At 38.2% G+C, this 23,745-nt stretch overlaps 1 protein-coding gene across 1 annotated transcript in view; it reads right to left on the bottom strand.

Annotated features, from left to right (window-relative positions):
- The window catches only part of LOC139937468 (uncharacterized), a 42,315-nt gene that overhangs the window by 4,832 nt on the left and 13,738 nt on the right, over window positions 1-23,745 (bottom strand). Inside the window, exons 3-4 of the mRNA XM_071932617.1 lie at window positions 20,675-20,720; window positions 6,721-6,822 (exon numbers count right to left, since the gene is read on the bottom strand). Coding sequence (XP_071788718.1) covers window positions 6,721-6,822; window positions 20,675-20,720 — 148 coding nt within the window. The remainder of the gene's footprint in view (window positions 1-6,720; window positions 6,823-20,674; window positions 20,721-23,745) is intronic.

Genomic DNA, 23,745 nt, shown 5'->3' with positions numbered 1-23,745 from the left:
TCAAAGGTTTGTTATTTTATGCATACAAGTTGAAATACACCAAGTGAGAAGACTGGTCTTTGACAATTACTATAGTGTCCAGTGTCTTTAAATAAATTATTTTCTATATTCCTTATGACTGACACAAATATAAATCACTGCGGTATACCCTCTGCTAACAGGTAATATTAGAACTGCCTCTCACCACCATATCTAGTGGTAAGACACCTGCATTAGCATTTCAAAGGTCGTGGGTTCGAATCCAACCCGGGTGATTTGCCTGTAGTTTGTTTTCCTTAGAACTTTGGAAAGTGTCGAGTCAGAGTGCTTATATACACATCGGTGCAAAGGTAAAATAAACAAATTATAAAGTGCAATGTTTGCGTCACCCACCGACCAAGAGGAAAGAGTTTGAAATTAGTTAAGTCGTGAAAATTTCCCTTTTAGGGTTCGTAAGCTTTTTAAATCTTATTTGGCTCGCGCTGTATTAAACACCACGCTAAAGGGCCCGCTCAACATTTGGCGTGTATTCGGATACCAATTTCCCCAAACAGAAAAACATTTTGTAGATACGGAGGTTTGAGAATGCCAAAAGAAAACCAGAAAGAATTGTGACGCACGAGTGCTCGATTTAGCACGCTGGGATAGGATGACCTTTACAAAATTGTCGCAGAAAAAATCTATAAAGTATAGATTATATAGTTGTGTACGTTTGCTTGGACAAATTGTCGAAAGGGAGAGTCTTTATTCAGCTAGTTTTTACGCTGAATTCGGTAGCGTTATCAACTTAAATTCACTTTAAAGGCACTCTGGACACGTTTGGTAATTACTTAAAATAAATATTAGCATAAAAACTTACTCGGTAACGAGCAACGGAGAGCTGTTGATAGTATCACACAATGTGAGAAACGACTCTTTTGAGAAAGAGGTATTTTTTCACTAAAATATTAAAAGACTGAATCCCTTTTTCTACATGAAAGCACACAGATATGTACAACAAGTGAGTTTTTTCCATCATAATTTTCTAGCAACTTCGATGACCAATTGAGTTCAAATTTTCACAGGCTTGTTATTTTATGCATATGTTGGGCTACACCAACTGAGAGCACTGGTCTTTGACAATATTACCAATGGTGTCCAGTGCCTTGCGAATATATTTGGTACAATTAGTTATGGGCCGTCAGCAAGCTTTTAGTGAGAACCGCGTCATCTTTTTTTCTTTGTTATGTGCCTTATAAGCAAACCCTTACCTTTTAACTTAACATTATTCGTTTATGAAATCTAAATTTTCTGTAATATAAATATGCGTTGCTACTTTATTATAAGTCATTCACATTCTGGTAGAAGACGAGTCAACATCTTTGTTTTTCATCTGTCTTCTATACTTGCAGACTTGTAGAATAAGTTACACCAGAGCGCAAACAAAGCCGAGTCCTCTTTTTCCCAAATATTTTACCTTAAACCAACTAAGGGTTACACATACATAAATGGAAAACTGTTTTCTACATGCAAATGTTGATTTTGAGAGCTTGCTGAAGTGTACAAATTATTGGCGATATGCTTTAACGCAAAGAAAACTAAACTTGCGTATATCGCTTGCGTATTTCTCATTCAAGGAGGTCCTTCGACTTTGGCTGATCAGATATCGGATTTTCTCGTGGATTTGACATCCCCATTGATGCCAGTTATGGGAGAGGTATATCTCAGGCATTGCAAAGAGGACTTCCATTGGATGTCTTTATCGACCTCAGAAGTCCTTACCTCCTCTCTATCTGTGTAAATACAACTATACGTCCCCTATAAAATGGAGCAGTTGTCACATTTGGGCCGGAGCTTCTGCCTGTCATTTATCTTTATTAGATGAAGTGCATAAGTGTATTGTGTATTGTGTATTATTTTGATTGATGAAGGGTTGAGATTAACGTTACACCATATTTCCGTATGTCTGTATACTTTGAACAGGCCTCTTTCTTAAATGTGCCACTGGTGTGTCGGACCTGGCTCCTCCTATCGGTGTGTTTGGTTGTGAAACCGGGCTTTCTACTTGTTCTCGGTTCTCAAACCATGCACTTTTGCTTCGCTAGAATGTAATACGAAAGCCATCCCAAAAGCGTTATGCCACGTTCTGCATCTGTTTGCATCTCCTTGCCTGGTGCATGTTTCCCTCCATCCTACAATCTATACTGTTTCAAAGCCATTGGACACTATTGGTAATTGTCAAAGACTACTCTTCACAGTTGGTGTATCTCAACATATGCATAAAATAACAAACCTGTGACATAATTGGTCATCGAAGTTGCGAGATAATAATGCAAGAAAAACACCCTTGTCACAAACGAAGTTGTGTGCGTTTAGATGGTTGATTTCGAGACCTCAAGTTCTAAACTTGAGGTCTCGAAATCAAATTCGTGGAAAATTACCTCTTTCTCATCAACCTCTCCCCATTACTCGTCACCAAGTATGGTTTTGTGCTAATAATTATTTTGAGTAGTTACCAATAGTGTCCACTGCCTTTAAGAAGATTATCACTTCGTTTCAACAGCTACCTGATTCTGTTTCCATGTTAAATGCCTTCGTCCTGTGCCCCTTTAAAAAATCATAACAACAGAAAGTGACATGATGGTGCGGATTTTAACAGGTGAAGATAGGGTATTTGGTGGAATAGCATTAAACACAAATAACTATTCTCTGTTAGTGTTACAGTTGTCATGTTAGCATTGAGGCCCGCTTCGTGGCCGAGGAAATTTCGGCATGAACGGTCACGCGCTCAGCGTTGACATTTTGACTGACTTTTCTTTGCGAAGATTATTTTGATATAAATAGATATTTAATGGCTATTACATGCGGTCAAAAGGCGAATTGTACAAATAATAAGCAAATTAGGTCACGAGTTGTTCCATGACATAAATATGCAAAGATCAAGAACAGATTTCACGGTCTTGAATGCATTTTGTGTTAATAATAGCTAATACGGCGCCTAACAGACAAAATATTCCAATATATAAAAACGGCGACTTCGGCTACAGCTACGCCTAGATCGCGCGCGTCTGCTATTCTTCAACACTGGTAGACGCGCTGATCTAGACGTAGCTGTAGACGAAGTCGTCGTTTCGGACACGGCTTAAGTTAGGGCGGGTTGATCATCCTAACTCGAGGAAGTCATAAAAAGAGACGACAAGAGAGGGGGTACCACACTATATATTTTGGGCATACTGCACATGAAAAAAAGGTCGTGTTCGTCTAACCATGATTTGTAGCAAAGTAAATGAATGACTTGATTGTTTTGTTTTGGACTGCAATCCATTGTGTCATGTAGTAAAGGTTTCCGCCTGAAACTTCGTAATTGAAGAAATGTTTCAGATTTTTGTTTCGCTCAATCGAAATACAAATCACTTAGAGAACGAGTGTTTTTTGTTGTCCCTTTCTTTTCCTTGAGGGTGTTTGTTTTGGGGGTGTTGTTTTGTTTTCATATCTTTTTTTTTTTATTTGAATAATTATGCTCTCTCCGTCTGTTGAATTTCTCACGGGTCGATTGATGTAATTTGTTTAATAATGTGAAATCTTAAATAATGTAACAATGTGAGATGAAATGCATGTCATTCAGCTATGTATAAATTCCTGACTGTCTGAGTACTAAAATCAGCCGTTTATGGGTTTCAGTCACCTCGAGTCCCAGTTTCTTGGCTATCTCTCAGCTAATTACCCCCGTTACGTCGGATGTTTCATTGTTAAGCCGACTATTTTAGTCCGTTCGGGGACAAAGGATTTCTTTTATTGCAAAGTAGCTTCTCCAAAAATAAGTGAAATGACGGGGAAATTTTTAATCTCGAGATCGGAATGCAGTAACTAAGTAACGGTTTCTCAATGACAATCTTATTTGTATAATTACTATTAATAATAGAGGACTAGATTTACTAAAAGAGGGAAAGCCCTTGAGTTTCAAAAAATTATTTAAGATGTTGTCTAATCCCTCGTTCTAGAAGCGGCTCTGTGGTTATAATATTTGTTAGCCGATTATTTTTGCAATGTGTTTATAAACAGTCGAATCGTGATCGGAACATTACAAAATATATATCCTACATATTAAACAAAAACTAGTCTCGAACGAGATGTTTTCATAATATGCAATTCTAGATGCTCATAGAAGATGTTTTGTTAAGTGTACAAATAAACACCAGCCAGCCAGAATCATATGGTATCACTGTTTAGTGAACAACAACAACAACAACAACAACAACAACAACAACAACAACAACAACAACAACAACAACAACAACAACAACAACAACAACAACAACAACAACAACAACAACAACAACAACAACAACAACAACAACAACAACAACAACAACAACAACTTACAGCAGCAACATCAGCAGCGACAACTACAACAACAACAACAAAGTGGGTGGGGTGGGGTGGGTGTAGGGTTGCAGCACATCCGGGTTTTACACCCGTCGCAATGAGTTATACCAGTTGAAGTGTGTGTATTTGCATTGAATGGGAGTGTGTTTTTTAAAACAACAATTAATCAATGTATAAAGAAGTGTTTATCGCAACGGCTCCGGAACTCTACAAGTAGAAGTTTGGGTGTATCAGAGTTCAAAACACAGTGACACACTGATCACTCGGCTCTTATTTCCACTCAAGCTGGTCTACAAAGGTAATGTTAAACGCCATTATTCATCTGAAGCAAGCTTTGTTTTTCACTGGCTTTTTTTTTTCTTCTTCCTTTCATCTCTTTTTAGTTATCAGTAAAAGGCTATTATAGTTAACAACGGGGCGGTGTCTGTTTGCGCAAACCCTATAAATAATTCACTATGCAACCCCGGTTGGTGACGGCATGCAACTTAATCCGGTGTGTACAAGCTACTGTGACACAGTTACATCAAACTAACTTATGTTGTCAAGCTTTTTCCATTGATCCTTTATACTGGATATATTGAAGGATTCACCAATGACAAGAGTATAGAGGTTGGTGAGTGTTGAGACAAGAAGCCCCGTGTAGTGTTTGTGTGTTCTTTGTATATACAACGACCTTTAAATTATCATTATGTATAATGTATAGATTTTCACACCAGTGTTGATATCCCCTATTGCTAATGTTGGCATGTTGAATGTGTCATAACTAATCGCAAAAGTGATCCGGGTGGTTTGGCAGATCACGAACGTTTTGAAAACCGCGACAGCCTTTGGGAAGGCTATGTGGATCACAGTATGGTTAATTTTCTTAACACTATTTTAACTTATTGTTGTTAACAACTAAGTTTAGATTTGTCTACGCAATCAACATATAAATTTGACATCAATGTCATTGAACTCGGACTTCGGATTAGTCTTGCACTTTTCCTTCACTGATCTGTGTACACTTTATAGCCAAGCTTTGGTAATGTTATACAAGATGACGTTCTGATCATAGGCTACCGATCAAAACGTAGACCATCGCTACTGTTTTAACTTGTACACATGAATTGTAATCGTTTATTAATTTATACATACATGTTACGTATTATTTCTTCGTAACCACGAAGGAAAGACAAAATCAAAATCATGTATTTATATACATGAAGACATTTGAAGCATACTGATCCAAACGTCGATCATCGCTTCTATTTCAGCTTGTAGTTACGAGTTTAATGATTGTTGACTAATTTGTGCATTATATTGTTTCATCTTTTCATAACACGAAGAGACAACAATTTAATGACGTCTGGAGTTGTATGTCATGATACTACTTCATCAGCACCAGAGCCCAGTTTCATAAAGCCTGTAAACTTGCTAAGAACAGAATAGAATTGCTATGCAGAAACGGGTAACCACCACAATTTACATCAAGTTTGCATTGCAGTGGCTGGTGTCCGACTCAACTTTTGCTTAGCAAAGAAATTTGTCAAGCAGTATTTTCTGCTTAACAGCTTTATGAGATTGTGCCCTTGTCTCCCCTTTCATATTAAATCGGTTCCCACAAGGCGGGAAACCGTCACCGTGGAATGTTATTCTCATTCCCGCGCCCGCGAACATCAAATATCTAGTGACAGATTCATGTTAAAGTGTTGCCACCACGCCATTGGACTACGGAAGAACACATTCATTAAATTTGTGTGCAAGTGTTTATTTTGATGTTCTTTTTGAAAGGAACTACGTTTTGATTAAAAAGTTCATCGTATAGTTGGCACTTTTAAAACTGGGCAAGTAATACTACAGTTCAGATTTTTTTTTAAACACATACAAGTTCTTGTGACGGACACATCTATGTTCAATGTTTTGTCCTGGTGAGAGCTTTATCATAGTTGAGATTTCGATTATTTTTTTTCTTTAGTTTTGTTCTCTTCTTCTTCTTTTGAAGGGGGAGGGGGTATTTCCCTCTGTTTTGTTTTTCTTCGTCTTCATCTCTTCTATTTGTCGCTGAACACCGATTTGATCATGAAGTATCTTCGTCTCAAACCCACGCAAGTTTAATAAGTAGTCTTTTCCGCATCCTTGTGTCTTTCATACGCACTTTAAAACACTGTGTCTGTTTGATAATATCGAGTGAATGTGAACGCGATACGGCAAGAACACCTTAATATCCGCTTTGTTATTTGTTTATCAGAATCCAGCCCGGATCAAATGAATGTAATGAAATTGTTCGAGTATTACAGATATATATCACAACTCCCCCCCCCCCCGAAAAAAAAAAAAAAAAAAAAAAAAGACACACGCAAAATCAAAACAATATCTAGAGCGATGGAATCCCCTTACCATGTGCGTCTCTTTTGCCAATGCCTACAGTGGAGTGCATCCGGGCCAGTCTTGCCACAGAATCCTGTGTTGGTTTGTCACGTTTGCTTAAAACGAATGCTTCTGTGAATAAAACAAAAACATCACAGCATATTTAACAGATGAACAAATAATACCGTATGAAATACAATACTAAACAAATACCAACGTTCTCAGAGAGAGAGAAATGGAATCTGGTTCATGAGTTTGGTTTGTAATGTTTTCTGTATTGAAACTAGTAATATCAGATAATGTTTATCACAAGAAATGATGAGGAAATCCTGGAGAAGCAATGTATGGACGGACGTGTTGCTGGTCGCGCCAGCAGAGGAAGGCCAAAGGCGAGGACGTGGACAGATAACATTCATGCACTTAGTGGGGGGAGACTGTATGACCTGATGAAGACCGCACTGGACAGGGATGCGTGGAAGGAGTTCACTTCTCGGATCACCACGGGACAGCTGACGCCTTAATGGACTAGAGAGAGAGAGTTTATCACAAATGGTTTAAGGGGACCAGTAATTATAATCATTGTCCTTAGCAGGATTCGCACTGTCCTCGTTGTTGATACATCTGCTCTAGAATGTGAAAGACCGTGGTCCGAATCCCAACTAAGCAGCCTGTGTGGGGTTAGTGTATTGTGGGCTTACAGACGCGCCCTTGTGGTGTGTTTTAAACAATGGACCCCACAAGGAATCCATTGTTTAACCTCTGGTCGATTTCACAAAGAGTTAGGACTCGTCTTATCTTGAGATAGGACGAGTAACATGGTTACCTTAGCATGAAGTACATACTGGGTACCAGGCAAAATTGCAAAATGGTCGACAATATAGTCAACTAAAGTCCGATGATCAAACTTGCTCATAGAGGTGTGTGAAGTTGCGTGACGTCATAATCACTACCTTATGGAGCCCGACAAAACAGAAAAGGTGGTTCTGAAAAGAAATCATTTGGAGATCCAAGATACATGGTGTTACCACAAACCTTTCCGTACAGTATTTCCACAATGCAAAATTTTAAAACCTTATTAAAAAAGAAAAGGGAACAGAACACTGGTAGGGGCGCTCAACAAGGAATGTTGGGCACAAAGTCTACGGGAAGGTTCTTAATTGTTATTGTTAGAGGGATAAAGGCAAGACCAAACTATGTCTCACAAGAATGCAACAAAATAGAATGTGTGTTGAAGGGATATTGAAATCTAGCTGAAATAAGAAACAGGAAATAGAACAATGGCCGCTGATGAGCATGTTGATTTGAAAGTGACGTTATTTCTGTAGGTCAGAGAAATTGTGCTCCCCAATTTTGTCACTGATACCTAAAGTTGGCCTGCTCATAAAGTATAGCCCTTGAATCTTGAATTGTTGTACTCTCCTATAAGCATTGCTGCTGTCCATGACCCAAAACTCACTTGTGCTCTGTGCTTATGCTGTCAGTATTGTGCCTATCAGTTGTGGTATTGTCAGTTTGTCCTAAGAGAGATTGGAAGCTCCATCCCAATAAGGCTGGCAAAATATTATTCCATGAAATGTTTTACTTTTTGAGAAAACATTAAAACAATATCAATTCTCGATATCGAGAATAACGGATTTATTTTAAACTCATGTCATGACACGGCGAAACGTGCAGAATCAAGGCTAGGTTTTCCCGTTATTTTTTCCCGACTGAGCCTAAATTTTCACAGGTTTGTTATTTTTATATATAAGTTGCGATACACTAAGTGCGGGCCTTTGGACAATACTGTTTACCGATGTTGTGCGATTGCTTTAAAGGAACACGTTGCCTTGGATCGGACGAGTTGGTCTCTATAAAGCGTTTTTGACCGTTTTTTTTTCTTCATAAAATGCATATGGTTGGAAAGGTGTTTTAAAAGTAGAATACAATGATCCACACAAGTTTGCCTCGTAATTGCGTGGTTTTCCTTATACTGTGCGAACTAACACGGTCGACTCCCATAAATGGCCGACCGTGTTAGTCGACGAGGTAAAAGGAAAACCGTGCAATTTCGAGGCATGTTTGTGTGGATCATTGTATTCTACTTTTTCAACATCTTAATAATCATATGCATTTTATAAAAAAACGGTTACAAACGCTTTTCGAAGACCAACTCGACCGATCCAAGGCAACGTGTTCCTTTAATTGCGCATTTGGCTTATGATACACGAACGTGGTAACTTAAGTTAGCTTGTAAATTGTGGTTGTTTTGTTGATTTTAATCCTAGCTTCTGTAAATGCCTCCATATTGGCTCCGTTTCCATTACTTTTTGTATGTATTTTTTTGTTCATTTCGTTTCCGTTAGCTATTTTCGTGATCTGTTCTTGCATGTCTTTACTTAAAACAATAATTGTACTTATAACTTGTTAATTATTTTCCCTTTTTATCAATATGGAATGGATCGAATTGAAATTGAATTTATTCCAAAATACATTCAGTTCGTCTTTTAAAATTGTGCCTTTTAAAATAGTCAAATCTCTGATTAAATATTCCAGTATCTCAACCTTATGCTTAAAGGTAAAATCGTATTAACAGCAAAAAAAAATGGGTTTCTTGATCAATCCTTCTGTAATTTATGCCATGATTGTCAGAGCACCTTTCAACCGAAAAGGGAAAGTGCCGGAAATCGGATTATTATTTCATATATTTTTTTCTTTCTTTAAGTCTATCTTTCTTCTTTCTCAGTCTCTCTTGGTCATCAAATTCCACTTAGTTTATCATCCCAGCCTTACTGAGTTCCCGAAAGCGAACCGTGCCCAACCCTCTTGGCGTTCTCGCAATACCCCCAAACCTCGCCATAAGCAGGTCTCCAGTCAGTAAACTGTAACACTGTTTCAAAAGAGAGCGCGCCACTAAACATACTTCAGTTGATCGAGTTACAGTAACTAAATATCCCCCACAAACTCGCGCCTTGTGTGATGGAAAAAATAATATGGAAATTATACCTAAAGCTGATTATACCAAACCCCGTTCAAGATTGCTATAAAAAATAACTCTCTTAACGCCCGCGATACACACTGCAGACGCGACCTATATTAAAACCTACGCCCATTTAACTGTCGACTACCGAACCCGGAAAATAGAATCACTGTTCTATTAGCTCAATGTGAATAAACATTTTCATTAGCTCCTAAGATGCCTCCGGGGGACGTCAAGGCGCAAAGAAGGATTTGGCTGTGACCGCCGTGTGCCGAAAAGCTGAACATCTTTACGGGGGGAAACGTAGTTAATTGCCGTTTAGAGATCGGGTACAATCGCCACATCTCCCCGCTTGGCCTCCGGACGATAAATGGTATCTCCACAATTTATGGCCCTTTTAGAAACGACGGCTTCGGCTTTGGATTTCGCTCAGGCTTGATTTGCCCCGCCGGTTGTTTTGACAATTGCGAGTGCTTTGCGTATACGTTCTTAGGGCTTCAGATGAGAGAACGCAGCCTCAAGCCGAATCCAAAGCCGACGCCGTGGTTTCGAAAAGGCCTAGGTTTCTTCCTGAAATAACCCCAAGCGTTCACGGACGGTTAGTGTTGAAAAACGCGGGACGCAGATTACACAAATCTTGCAAATCCCCACCCCCGTGGTGGCGGTTCCCCGAAAGGGAAAGGTTTTGTAAATTAAAGGATTTATAGTTCGTTTAGGTGTAAATCGCTTCGCAAACCTTAGCAATCGTTGCCGCAACAAACAGTGAAGGGAATACGAAACCAAAACTCTCGCGGTCAAACTCGTACATTTTAAAAAGATTTGAGAGTTGTTTTGTTTGCATAGAATTGTACGCAATGTTGAATCAGCCACTGTAGCTGCAAGTTATCGTGGGGGAGATTGAAATCGCTTTTGAAAATTTATTGAAGAGAACACGGGAAGACGTTTTTGAGTGAAGCTGAATGGGGATTCTTTTCAGTGAGCGTAGAGAGGCGTATTGGTTTTTGTCTCTGTATACAGTCTGTTGTAAGTTTCTGTACATTTTTATTGGAAAAACTATTGTTCATGATGTGAATTTTTTTATTGATGTGAGTTCACGATTTTGTTCATGTTTGTTGTATTGTTCAGTGTAAACTTAGTTGTGTTATCACTGATTACATTTTTTTGATATTACAAATGATGTGTATGAAAGATTTAGTGTCAGACAAAACAAATAAATAAACATATTCGAGCCAGAACTCTCTTTAAAATTGTCCAAACACCTTTCAGGGGACTTGACAAAAAAGTAGTTTCCCGTGGGAGTGTAAAAGCACGCGGGAAACTTTGGTAATAAGACCCGCACGTTATGTGGACCCATCATACAGGAAACAAAAACCTGTGAAAGTTTAGGCTCAAACGCTTATCTGAGTTACAAGAAATGAAAGAAGTACCTCATCATTCTCGAAATCAGAGCTAAAAGGAAAGAAGTGCCTCATCATTCTCGAAATTAGAGCTAAATGTTTTACCCATTAAAGACAGGGTGTTCGTTTTGTTTTTACTTTAAAAACTTACTTGGTATCGAGCATTGGAGAGCTGTTGATTGTATAAAATAAAAAATGATATAAAGACCCCCTAGTAATATTCGTTTTAGAAAAAGAGGTAATTTTGAAAATAAATATAACAATAATGTGGCATTGTTCGTGGATACTTCTTGGAATGCCTCTGGCTTTTTGGCACTTATAGCAAGGGTTCAATTTTCACGTTCACTTTCGTTTTCAATATTTATACCACATTGCAATCCGACAATCTGAAAGCTTCGAGTTTTGTGTTTTCGGCAGGTGGCTTGGAATATTTGGCATAAATATATAATGCCCGTGAATATCCCGACTCAAGAATCCAACAGACATATTAAGAGGTTGTAATGGGTTATCCCATCATCACAAGAGGAGTTTATTTCAAGCTATGAGCCAAGAGGGGTTTATTGTTGGAACGCACCGGTGACAGTGATGAACCTATTCGGAAGTGCGTTGCCTTTAATACCCATGTTGTATTCTCCACTAGCTTAAAGGCAGTGGACACTATTGGTAATTACTCTTAATAAGTATGCATACAACCTTACTTGGTAACGAGTAATGGGGAGCTGTTGGTATTATAAAACATTGTTAGAAACGGCTCCCTCTGAATTAACTTACTTTTCGAGAAATAAGTAATTTTCCACGAAATTGGTTTCGAGACCTCAGAATTAGATTTTGAGGTATCAAAATCAAGCACCTGAAAGCACACAACTTCGTGTGACAAGGGTGTTTTTTCTTCCATTATTATCTCGCAACTTCGATGACCAATTGAGCTCAAATTTTCACAGGTTTGTGATTTCATGCATATGTTGAGATACACCAAGTGAGAAGACTTATCATTAACAATTACCAATAGTGTCCAGTGTCTTTAAAGAATGTTACAATCACGGACACAACTATAAGCCATTATGAGGTGGTGGACACAGCACTATGACACCGTTACGTTCGTGTAAAATTGTCGATAGACACAAGTCATTTAAAACTAAACAGTGCAATACGAGGTTTAGCTGCACGTTACGCGAGCAAATACGTGAACGTAACGTCCAAAGATTGTATTGTTTCTGTGTGACGTCGCCACTTTGGGCTTATTTTATACTCACGTATGACGTCTGCGCGCACGGACGTACCTTACGTGAAAAATGGTAACTTTACTTAAAAAACGTGAGATTTTAACAACACAATTTTCTGACGTTCAAGTTCACGTTCACGTTCACGCGGAACGTGCAGTTAAACCTCCCTTAAAATGTAACATCATCCACACCTCAAAAGGCGAATAGTTTGTAATGTACAGAAGTGGTGGATCTGAAACCATGGTCGCATATTATATCTGTTTAAGTTTAGTATGATATATATCCAAGGAATAACAAACCTGTGAACATTTGGTTTTACTCCAATGTGTGAGTCGGGAGAAAAACTTTCGGCATGTAAACATATTGTCCTATAAACATATTATCGGTTGTTGCGTTTAATTTGTATAGGTTTTCAGAAATGGTTTTCTCAAATATGACTTTATTTTACTTTTTACTAATACTGATCACTTTTAAAAACCAGCCGTCGATTTCACCAAACTCTTCCTAACTTGGGATTAATCTTAGGACTTAGGACGAGTAAAGTTCCGTATGCAAATGCGTAGCAAAGGCGTAGGACACATTTTGAGCCATACTAACTAAGGACGGGTTACTCGTCCTAACTCGAGATAGGATTAATCCTAGCGGAGTCGTGAAATCGGCTGCAGCTTGAACGGAAACGGGGACAAGTGATATATGCTGAAATGCGTTTAAACTGTGTATATCAATAAAGACATTTCAAGAGAATGAACAGATGTTGAGTTCAAAAATACAACAATTTTGATCGGTCGCCTCTCTTGTGCTTTTCGGAAAGATAATAAAAAGCCTCTTGACGTCATCTTTTGTGTGACGTCATTTTGCGAAAGCTCCTTTTTGTATGACGCTTTGTTGCGACAACACAGGAACATCTCACAGATGACGTCAGAGTGTTGTCATTTTGACGCACGTAGATTCCGAAAGACGTGACACTTTAGAAACTTCGGTCAGAATAAACTCCCATGTTCCTGGTCCCCAAGGGGCTTGGCTCATTTCTGGGTCAAACTAACCCGATCAAACTGGTAAAAGAAAATGTAAATGTCTGACTTCTTGGAATCTTTAGGATTCTGCGTCAGTTTGACTCTTCCTGGGTCACTTTCAGACAGATTCCGGGTCATAAATGGGTCAGGCCCAATGGGATCCGAATCCGGAATAACTCTGACTCGGGTGAGTTCTCAGAGTATTGCTATTTCTTTTTAAGTATTAACGTTTGGGCCAAATATTTTGGACGCTACATTTTAAAAACTCTTAAAGCATTCCTGTAAAGTTTTTCATGTTTCCACACTGTCACCACAGTAGCCCAAAGTTGTTAAACCTAAATGTAACCCAACTTTTAACCTACACATGGCACTTTATAGCACTACATTTTTACTCTTCAGATTGTTTTGTAAGATCCTTGTATTTCCATTTGTTTGGATTGCTGTATATTTTCCTGTTGTACAATTTTACATAATGTTTTTATAATTATTTTGTTTGCGCTTGTGTATATTTTATGGCATGGGCGCAATATAAATAAATAAATTATTATTATCATTACATTGTGCCTAAATGTATTTAAACCGTAAAGTTTCCTAAACGCAGCCCAGCCTTGTACCTAAAATTAAGCTTTATCATTTGAGTGCAAAGGTCAGTTATTTAAGTGGCCATTTCAGCTACTGGTGCTGGTCATTTTGTTTGTATACCAAAGATGAATAAAGGCGAGACAACCTGGCAGAAAATAACAGTTTGTTAATTACTGTTTTTGACGTATGCGAAGCTTTGACGTAATGTGGGATCCAATTTGCTTTCTGGGAGTTTGGAAACCATTACAGATTACCTGTAAAGCGTTTATTACTGTCGTGACTTTTAAACTTATCCTCGGGACCATTGGGCTGGTCATATTGATCATTGCTGACGTCACTCAAGCACAATCTAATTAACGATGTATTGTTTGTCCGTTGCACAAACAACTCGACTTCATTATCTAATTGTATTAAAAGGAAACTGTAATGATACAGCCAGCACAAACCTAACAATTAATTAAAATAACGGAAGCAAAGATGGTCCGTGGTTATCACTGATTACAATTTCAGCCAACATTTTGTTGTTGTTGCTTTGTTGTTATTTTACATACTGCTGGAATACTGCAATTTTGACAAAATTCCGGAAAGTTCAAAATATTCGGACAAAAGTAGTGTTTTTGTATACCAAAACAAACGCAATGGCTTATCAAGCGGCACATCCTAAAATGGAGACGAAAAAAGGACTGTTGCAAAAGATCGGCTACTCGGCTCTTCCTAAAATATTACCCGATAAAACAAATATTGCCCCAACCCTTTTCCTCTCAGTGTAGCCTGTTAACGAGTTGAATGTAGGTGCAATATTTGGTTTGAGCAGTGCCTTGAGGTCCTTGAGGTCAGAGTTGAGTACAGAGTTGGGGTTACGTTTAGGTCTGGGTTACAGTGAGCTGTATATTGAGGTATACAGAGTTGGGGTTACGTTTAGAGCTGGGTTACAGTGAGCTGTACATTAAGGTATACAGAGTTGGGGTTACGTTTGGGTCTGGGTTACAGTGAGCTGTATATTGAGGTATACAGAGTTGGGGTTACGTTTAGGTCTGAGTTACAGTGAGCTGTACATTGAGGTATACAGAGTTGGGGTTACGTTTGGGTCTGGGTTACAGTGAGCTGTACATTGAGGTATACAGAGTTGGGGTTACGTTAAGGTATGGGTTACAGTGAGCTGTACATTGAGGTATACAGAGTTGGGGTTACGTTTAGGTCTGAGTTACAGTGAGGTACACGGTTTATGTAGTACATTCCACTATTTAGCAGAGAGGTGACTCTAAAATGTAGCACCAACGTTGAACCTTTGAAACCCGAACCTAACTTTCGCTTTTTTGGGGTACAGGGTAAGGACAAATTTAGATACAAGGAAATGCAAAAGAGTGTCTCTTTGAAGAGCCATATGAGGGACAACTCCTTTTCGAGTGGTCTTCCAGAGATTGAATTGTTTGCATCTTTTTGAGTGATTTTCACTCTGTCCTTGAGTTAAACCCCTCTAACAGAGTGAACTAACCACCACTCTTGTTAAAGAACCATATGAGAGACAACTGGAAATATAAAGAGTGGTGTTTTTCACTCGTTTACATTTGGAGAGATATACATATGACTTCGTCGAGGTACAAGGATTAGGTAATGCTTTCTACCGTTTGGGGACGTGTTTCTCTTGTATTTTACGTATTTCAAAAGAATACATGCAGTGCATTGATTTGGCAATACACAATAAAATGTTGACTCATCGGTGCCATTTCAAACAAATATTATACCAGCTCAAGAAATCGTCTCCCAGTATTGCGAGGATACGAACGATGGAACACTTGTTTTCCTTGGCGAGGTTTTTGAACCCTTTATAAATTATCTTTATAAAGATCTTACCTGTTGACCACTAACTTCGTTTGAATCCCTCCCCGGTCCCGAAGGGAGCCTCAACCAATCGGACCTATACCCCCGAAGCCATCCATATCCCTACCGGGTCTTTTTAAATCAACTACACCTAAAACCCCAGCCTCACAAATCTATCAAATCAAAGCAGTAAATGGCAACTGCGTTCTAGGAGTTGATAGATGTCTTAATCTTCTCAGTTAATACAATTTGTGAAAGGTTAGACCATTAGGAGAGTTATCCATATAAGTGAGTTAGCCAGTTGTGTACTTATCCACTTGCCTACAGGGTTGTTTAAATCTGCCAGTTACTTTCACCTTTAACCTTTTGACCTTTAGTTTGATTATTGAAATTATATTGAAAATTTTGACCCATCGATACAATGGGTCAAAAATGTTCAATATAATTTCAAACTTAAAATTGTGATATGGAATTGTGACATTTTGATTTGCGTAGTAATAATTTATTTGATCTCTACAAATCTCTGGTGTGGTTGTTTTAGGATTAAATAGACTCGCTGTAACAATTATCTCTTGGAAAAAACAAAAAATATTGTGGGATGTACAGTGTCCAAACAGTATTATTTCCCGTGTTGTCATCAGGAGAATAATTTTACGCTGGTGTAGTGCAGAATCAACTCAGTATTGTAACATTACTATCACCCCTCCCCTACCCCACTCCCTAATCCACCCTGCTTGGGACTAGGCCCAAGGGATACACAAGAATATAGAAAGATATACATGGATATACAAAACGTATGGCTAGTCCTAAAGGCCCGGTCACACAGGCCCCGATAACGAGAACGAAAACGATAACGAAAACGATAACGATAAAAATGCACGCCCTCGATTGGTTGAATGAGCGTGGGCGTAAACTGCGTGGAGCAATTCAACCAATCGCGAGCGTGCATTTTTATCGTTCTCGTTATCGTTCTCGTTTTCGTTCTCGTTATCGGGGCCTGTGTGACCGGGCCTTTAGTTAGGACGAGTAACTCGTCCTAACTCGATGTGAGAATAGTCTTAACTCTTTGTGAATTCCACCCAAAACTAGAGGTGAGTCCACACATCCATGGTATCATGTCATTGCTGAGTAGCTCAGATTCATTCTTTCTGCTAATTCTACTCCAACGACTGACACGAAAATATATAAAATCACCATACAACACAATACAATTCAAAACAATAAAAATGGGCTTTTATATAGCTCCATTTCATCTAGACCACAGTGCTGATATTGATAAGTCCTCATGAAACGGAGTCCTTGATTTGCTGAGATGTATACAACGGGCCATTCCAAAAGCTTTGTTCCACGTACTGCATCTATTTTTAACTCCTTGCCTGATGCATGTTTCCCTCCATCCTACAATTTAGACTGGTTTAACGAGGAATATCAACTCCTAACTTCAAAGGCAATGGACACCTTTGGTAATTACTAAAAATAATTTTTATCATGTAACCTTTTTTGATTACAAGTTAGTATAAAACATTGTGAGAAACAGCTCCCTCTGAAGTGACATAGTTTTCGAGAAAGTAGTAACTTTCATCGAATTTGATTTCGAGACCTCAGATTTAGAATTTGAAGTCTCGAAATCAACCGTCTAAAAGCACACAACTTCGGGTGTTTTTTCTTCCATTATTATTTCGCAACTTCGGCGACCGATTGAGCTCAGATTTTCATAGGTTTGTTATTTTATGCATATGTTGAGATACGCCAAGTGAGAAGACTGGTCTTTGACAACTACCAATAGTGTCCAGTAGTGTCATGTGATCAAAGTATCGGTATATATATCTTCACCTCGCAAAGTCAAGAGCTAAATGCCGTTATATTATTAGGCTTATCAATGGTCCTAAGTGACAATTAACGTCTCCTTCCTGTTGACTGATCATATCCTTGGCGAGCCATTATTTATATTATTGGTGGCAGTCACTTTAAGGCCATCGCAGAGTGACCCTCGAGGTCTGTTTGCTCGTCACAAGTGACGTCAGTTACGATTTGTTCAAACCTCTGAGCCTTAAACACGCATCCCATCCCCTGCATCTACTACTATTAAATGCGTTTATGTTTCCACTTAGAAAACTGACAGCGTAATGTTTAGGCTATTTGGAAATAAGTATCGATTTGGTCCACTCGAAAGTGACAAGTGTACGGATGCCTACAAGCGGGATTCAACGGGGGGAGCAATACGGATAAAATTGTTGTAAGGACTGATACTGAGAGGAACAAATAGTGATGATTGTGAATTCTATATTTTACATGTATAAACCATGTGTATTTGTTAATGGAACCCCTACGCTATGTCATATGTATTGCTGTAAGTTGCATCCTTCTACAGCCACTTAAAGACAGTGGACACTATTGGTAATTGCCAAAGACAATTGTTGGTGTTTCTCAACATATGCATAAAATAACAAACCTGTGAAAATTTGAGCTCAATCGGTCGTCGAAGTTGCGAGATAATAAAGAAAGAAAAAACGTCAAACGAAGTTGTGTGTTTTAGATGCTTGATTTTGAGACCTCAAATTCTAAATCTGAGGTCTCGAAATCAAACCTGTGGAAAATTACTTCTTTCTCGAAAACTATGGCACTTCAAAGGGAGCCGTTTTTTACAATGTTTAATACCATCAACCTCTTCCCATAACTCGTCACCAAGTAAGGTTTATGCTCATTATTATTTTGAGTAATTACCAATAGTGTCCACTGCCTTTAAGTTTACATTATAGAGTCTATGCTGTCTTTAGTTAAATATCGTACCAACTCGCACTAAACTTGTTAATTGAAATGTTAGTTTTAAGTTGAAAATCAACAATGACAAGATCTGAACAACATGCTTTATTTGTGTTTGACATGTGTAAAATGCTCCCCTTTTTGCAATCATATCAACTACTCACGGCGAAAATCCTGTCTCCATTTTAGCAAGGCATATCGCGGGCCTGAGTGTTCATCTTTGACAGGACAAGGCTATTACTATTTTTATTTGTTTTTGCAAAAAGGCACTTTCATTGTAAAATCTGAAATTCTTTTGGAACCGTTTTAAGGGGCACAAAGGCCAAGAACTCCTTGGTCTATGTGTAGTTCCAATTCTGCTTCGCCGTCTTTGGTATTGAAAAAAGACGTAGAGTTGGCATTGTTTGTTACAAAATGACGTCAGACTGAGGGCATAAACAAGATACATTCCAACCAGGGGCTAAAACTACTGGCTATTTTTGATTAATTTTGCCGACGTGGTGAACAACAAAACGTGATGTTTGTTCGAAGTTGACGAAGATTTATTTATTATGAATTCATTATTGTTTTGTCTTTTATTAACTAATATTTTTTATAGACTTACATATCTTTTTTACTACCAGTACTAAATTTAATCAAACTCGTGTGTGTTCTTTCAAGCATTTTACGCAAGCGTTCTTACACTGCAACAACGGGGCAAAAGCAACGGCGATTTATGGGTTTGTAAATGTAATTTCCATGATAGACTTTCAGATTAATAATTTCTCCAGAGGATTGGTATCATTATAAACATTTTAATCAAAAAGCTTTGGGACCCAAACTAATTTTGAGATAATAACTTGCCGAAAATATATATAGTTTATAATAGCAATAACAAATGCACAATTAAATTTGGAAAAAATTAATACAAATGAAGTAATAAATAAATAACAATATTGACAAATAAAAATCATAGCTATAATAATTTAAGCGAATTGATTTCTGAACCATTGCTTAAGATTCATTCAGATTTAGCCTCTTCTGTTGTTGAGACATCAGCGACCCAGAATGTCTTGGGTTCGAGTCCCACGCCACTTCCCTTTCATTCCACACAGAACCCGGACATTGTATCAGTAACATGAAATGCTTTTTAATCACAATTGAAGTAAGGGAAATACTTATGGTTATTTTGTGCGTAAACTCCAGTGCAATACTTGCTTCATTTTAACATTTACAGCGAAATGCTACCAAAGTATTATGAAAGACGTGCTTCGAGTGCATTTTATTTGTCTTCCTCAATTATAACGATGACAATGGCCTGCAACGAACCCCTCTTGGAGATATTTGTCCACGCACAATTCGGTCAATGTGCCAACACTCTCTGAAGTGGGTTGTGTTTTATTACACAACCATAGAATCGGCAGAGCTGAATTATTCAGCGAGGCAAAAGGGAATTAAATATTCCCGCCTCTACGGATGGCATGGTGTTCCGCACTTGCTTTTGGAAGTGATTGTTCTTTCACGGGAAAATGATTGGAAGTAGCCAGGTGATAGAGAGGGGAGAGGAGGGGAAGGAGAGATGGTAAATTTGATGGACAGGCGAACCTTTACGGCCAAGGCAAAAGGGAGCTCATCAATTTTATATTTTTTCCAGTTTCATTTGAGACTCCCGATCATAACGCCGCTGTGATTGGCAGTTATGTCGGCATGCTTTAAATCGACCTAACAAATCAGCATTTAATGAAATTTGTTAGCGTGGTTTTACAGCACCATCATTTACATCTTATTTGTAATGTTTATATTCACTTTTAGTTATTGTTATTAACATAAACATTATTTTCTCGTGACTTGGTAATTTTCCTGGTTTTATTTAAATTTTTATATATCAATAATTTAATGTTTGAAAAAGATTTTTAGGACTGTTTACACAAGATCATTTTGATTGTTGGCAACATTTTTTTCTGTTTACGAAAAATTATTTTGTAACCAGCACATAATAGCAGTCCTAGTGTCCTACCTAAGTTGTTCATCTTCAGTGCCGGTTTATTTCCACTGCCGTCGATTTCACCAAACTCTTCCTAACTTATAGGATTAATCTTAGGACTTAGGACGAGTTGAGTCCCGCATCCAAATACGTAGGAAGCATTGAACCCATCCTAAGTTAGGACGGGTTACTCGTTCTAACTCGAGTTAGGATTAAGTTTCAAAGGGAAAGAAGCTGTTTAATTATGTTAAAGCAACACTTACCTTCTCTGAAGAGGCCTCTCGTGTTCTGGTCATCACCGTAATTTTCCTGCGGACAAACAAAAACAAAAGTTTCTGGTTTGATTCGCGGCATATTGCGCCACAGCACCCTGTAAACCATAATAATTGGATGTTATGTAAAATAATAGGTATGTGTTTTACTTCAACCTTGCAGGAAAAATTCTGAATGTTGAAGTGCCAAGAACGTCACTGAGTGAACGGATTTGAACTCTATATTTAGATTTCGTTATTAGAGAGAAGAATATGAAAGTGGTGAAAGTTTTAAAGTGTATGATTATAACATTTTAAACAAAAGTAAACCAAGGCAAACAGGTACAGGTTGACGAGGTCCCGGACCAGGATCTGAACTGGGTTCCACGGGGCCGATAGCTAGGGGAAGAAACCGCTCAGCCAACCTTAAAGACCCAAAGGCTAGGTGATGAGACATCCATACATGCCATTCCACTTGTCCAGATAAAGAGACTGTTTTGTTTCTCGGCACGTTGACTAAATTGATGCAAACTCCTACAATTTACCTCTCCAAGGACGAATGCTGAACGTGACAAGTTGACTTGTCTTGGCGAAAGTAACTCGGTGTCTTCTGGGCCCAATTTCATAGAGCTGCCAAGCACAAAATATTGCTTAGCATGAAATTTCTTCCCTGATCAAAACAAGATTACCAACCAAATTACAATTTGTTGCAAATTGCTTGTTGCTGGTATTCAGCTGTTGTTTGCTCATCTTGACAAATCATGTGGAAATGTAGCTGGTAATCCTGTTTTTATCGAGGCAGAAATTTCATGCTAAGCAAATTTGTGTGCTTAGCAGCTCTATGAAATTGGGCCGTGATGTGGAATGATTTGTTTCTATGGGTTTCCAACAGCACGTTGTAAGACTTTAAATTAACTTGTTCAGAAAACCTGGGTGGGTTTTTTTCTAATCATTTAAACACACTTTTTGTCATAAACTTATGGCCTTGCCTAAACCTCATCATCATCACCATTACCATCATCATCATCATCATCACCAACGTCATCGAGTCGGCAAAATTTGTTAACTTACAAGGCTTGTGAGTTTGTGGTTGCCCGTCAATACAAAGCCTTCAGAGACCCTGTTATGTTGGTTATTATTTTGATATAGTATTATTAAGATTAAATATTTAATTATCATTCACGACTACCCTGACTTCAGACAACCAAAAAGGCGAGCAGGGACTCCGAGACATAGACGAAGATACCATCAAGTGGGCTTGAAGTCACTAAATTATCAATTTTATTTTATTAAAATTAATGTACACCTTGGTCCAGAGATCTAGCAAAAAAAGAAGATTTAATTATTTACAAACTGCAACACAAAACAGCTGTTGTTTTAAAGATTGAATTCATGGGGGAGGGGTGGGGGAGGCAGGAAATCCGAAAAAAAGCTTGATCAAGTGATATCTGAACAAAAAAGGGATGTATAATTGCAAGTTGGACCATTCATCTGGTTAAATTTAGAGGCACTGGCCACGTTTGATAATTGTCAAATGCCAGTTTTCTCAATTGGTGTCTACCAAATTTGTATGCATAAAACAACAAATCTGGGAACATTTTGACTCAATTAGTTATCGCAGTTGCAAGAGAATACAAAAGAACACCCTTGTTGCAGAATATTTCATGCTTTCGGGTACCCAATAATTAAAAATACTTCAGGCCTAAACTACTTAAATATCTGAGAGAGAAGTTACCTCTTCCTCCAAAAACTACATTACTTCAGAGGGAGCCGTTTCTCGCAATGTTTTTTACTACCAACTGCTCTCCATTGCTCGTTACCAAGTAAGATTTTATGATTATTAATATTTTGAGGAATTATCAATAGTGTCAAGTGCCTTTAACAAAAAGGCTACGTTAAAGGAACACGTTGCCTTGGATCGGACGAGTTGGTCAAAACAAAAGCGTTTGTAACCGTTTTTTATAAAATGCATATGGTTGGGAAGATGTTTTAAAAGTAGAATACAATGATCCACACAAGTTTGCCTTGAAATTGCGTGGTTTTCCTTCTACTGTGCGAACTAACATGGTCGGCCATTTATGGGAGTCAAAATTTTGACCCTCATAAATGGCCGACGTGTTAGTCGACAAGGTAAAAGGAAAACCACGCAATTTCGAGGAATGTTTGTGTGGGTCATTGTGTTCTACTTTTACAACATCTTTCTACCCATATGCATTTTATAAAAAACGGTTACAAACGCTTTTCAAAGACCAACTCGACCGATCCAAGGCAACGTGTTCCTTTAATTAATCTGGTATCATGGCATCAGGGTATCCGCCCACGGGAGCTTAAGCTCTTAGAACACCCATGGAGTCCATCCGCTAGAGACGCCCACAGAACTGTCTTGTCATTTCGTGTTGGATTGTCCCGGAAAGATGTCATTTTGTGTCTTAAGCGGAAAAGACGGTGACAATTACCCATGATAGGAGACCACCTGCGCCTAGTCTTGTCTCAATGCTGTGGTCGTTTAACCGATGAATGGAAATTGAGTTGGACGCTTATCCAAGACTATCAGCGTCTGTATTGTTCATTCACTCGGTCAATTAATTGACGATGCACAACAGTTTGTATTTAGCAGTTGAGTGAAATTGAGCTTGCTTTGTGCTCATTATAATTAACCAAGTTAATTAATGGAGCAGATTAATTGCAAGAAAAAAAGGTGACAAACAAACGGACATACACCATCTAATCAACTATTTATTTGTTGTAGTTATAAAAATAGTCTGCTAGATAAAACAAGGAATATAGTGGTAGACACTGGACACGTTTGGTACGTTTGGTAATTGTCAAAGACCAGTATTCTCTCTTGGTGTACCGGGTACGTTTACCTCAATATAACAGACCTATGACAATTTGGGCTCAGTTGTTCATCGAATTTGCAACAACAAAAAATAATGATAAACAAAAAAATATGTTTATGCTCTCAGATGCACAATTAAATGGCTTCAGCTGAAGTCTTTTATTATTTGATTGAAAAATAACTCTTTCTCAAAAACTACGTGATTGATTATTCATTGTTTCATTTATTAAGTTCCAGTCTAGGG

The sequence above is a fragment of the Asterias amurensis genome, chromosome 5 (genome assembly GCF_032118995.1).
Source record: "Asterias amurensis chromosome 5, ASM3211899v1".
NCBI lineage: Eukaryota > Metazoa > Echinodermata > Asteroidea > Forcipulatida > Asteriidae > Asterias > Asterias amurensis.
The sequence above is the reverse complement of the archived record's forward strand: the minus strand, read 5'-3'. Positions and strand labels throughout refer to the sequence as shown.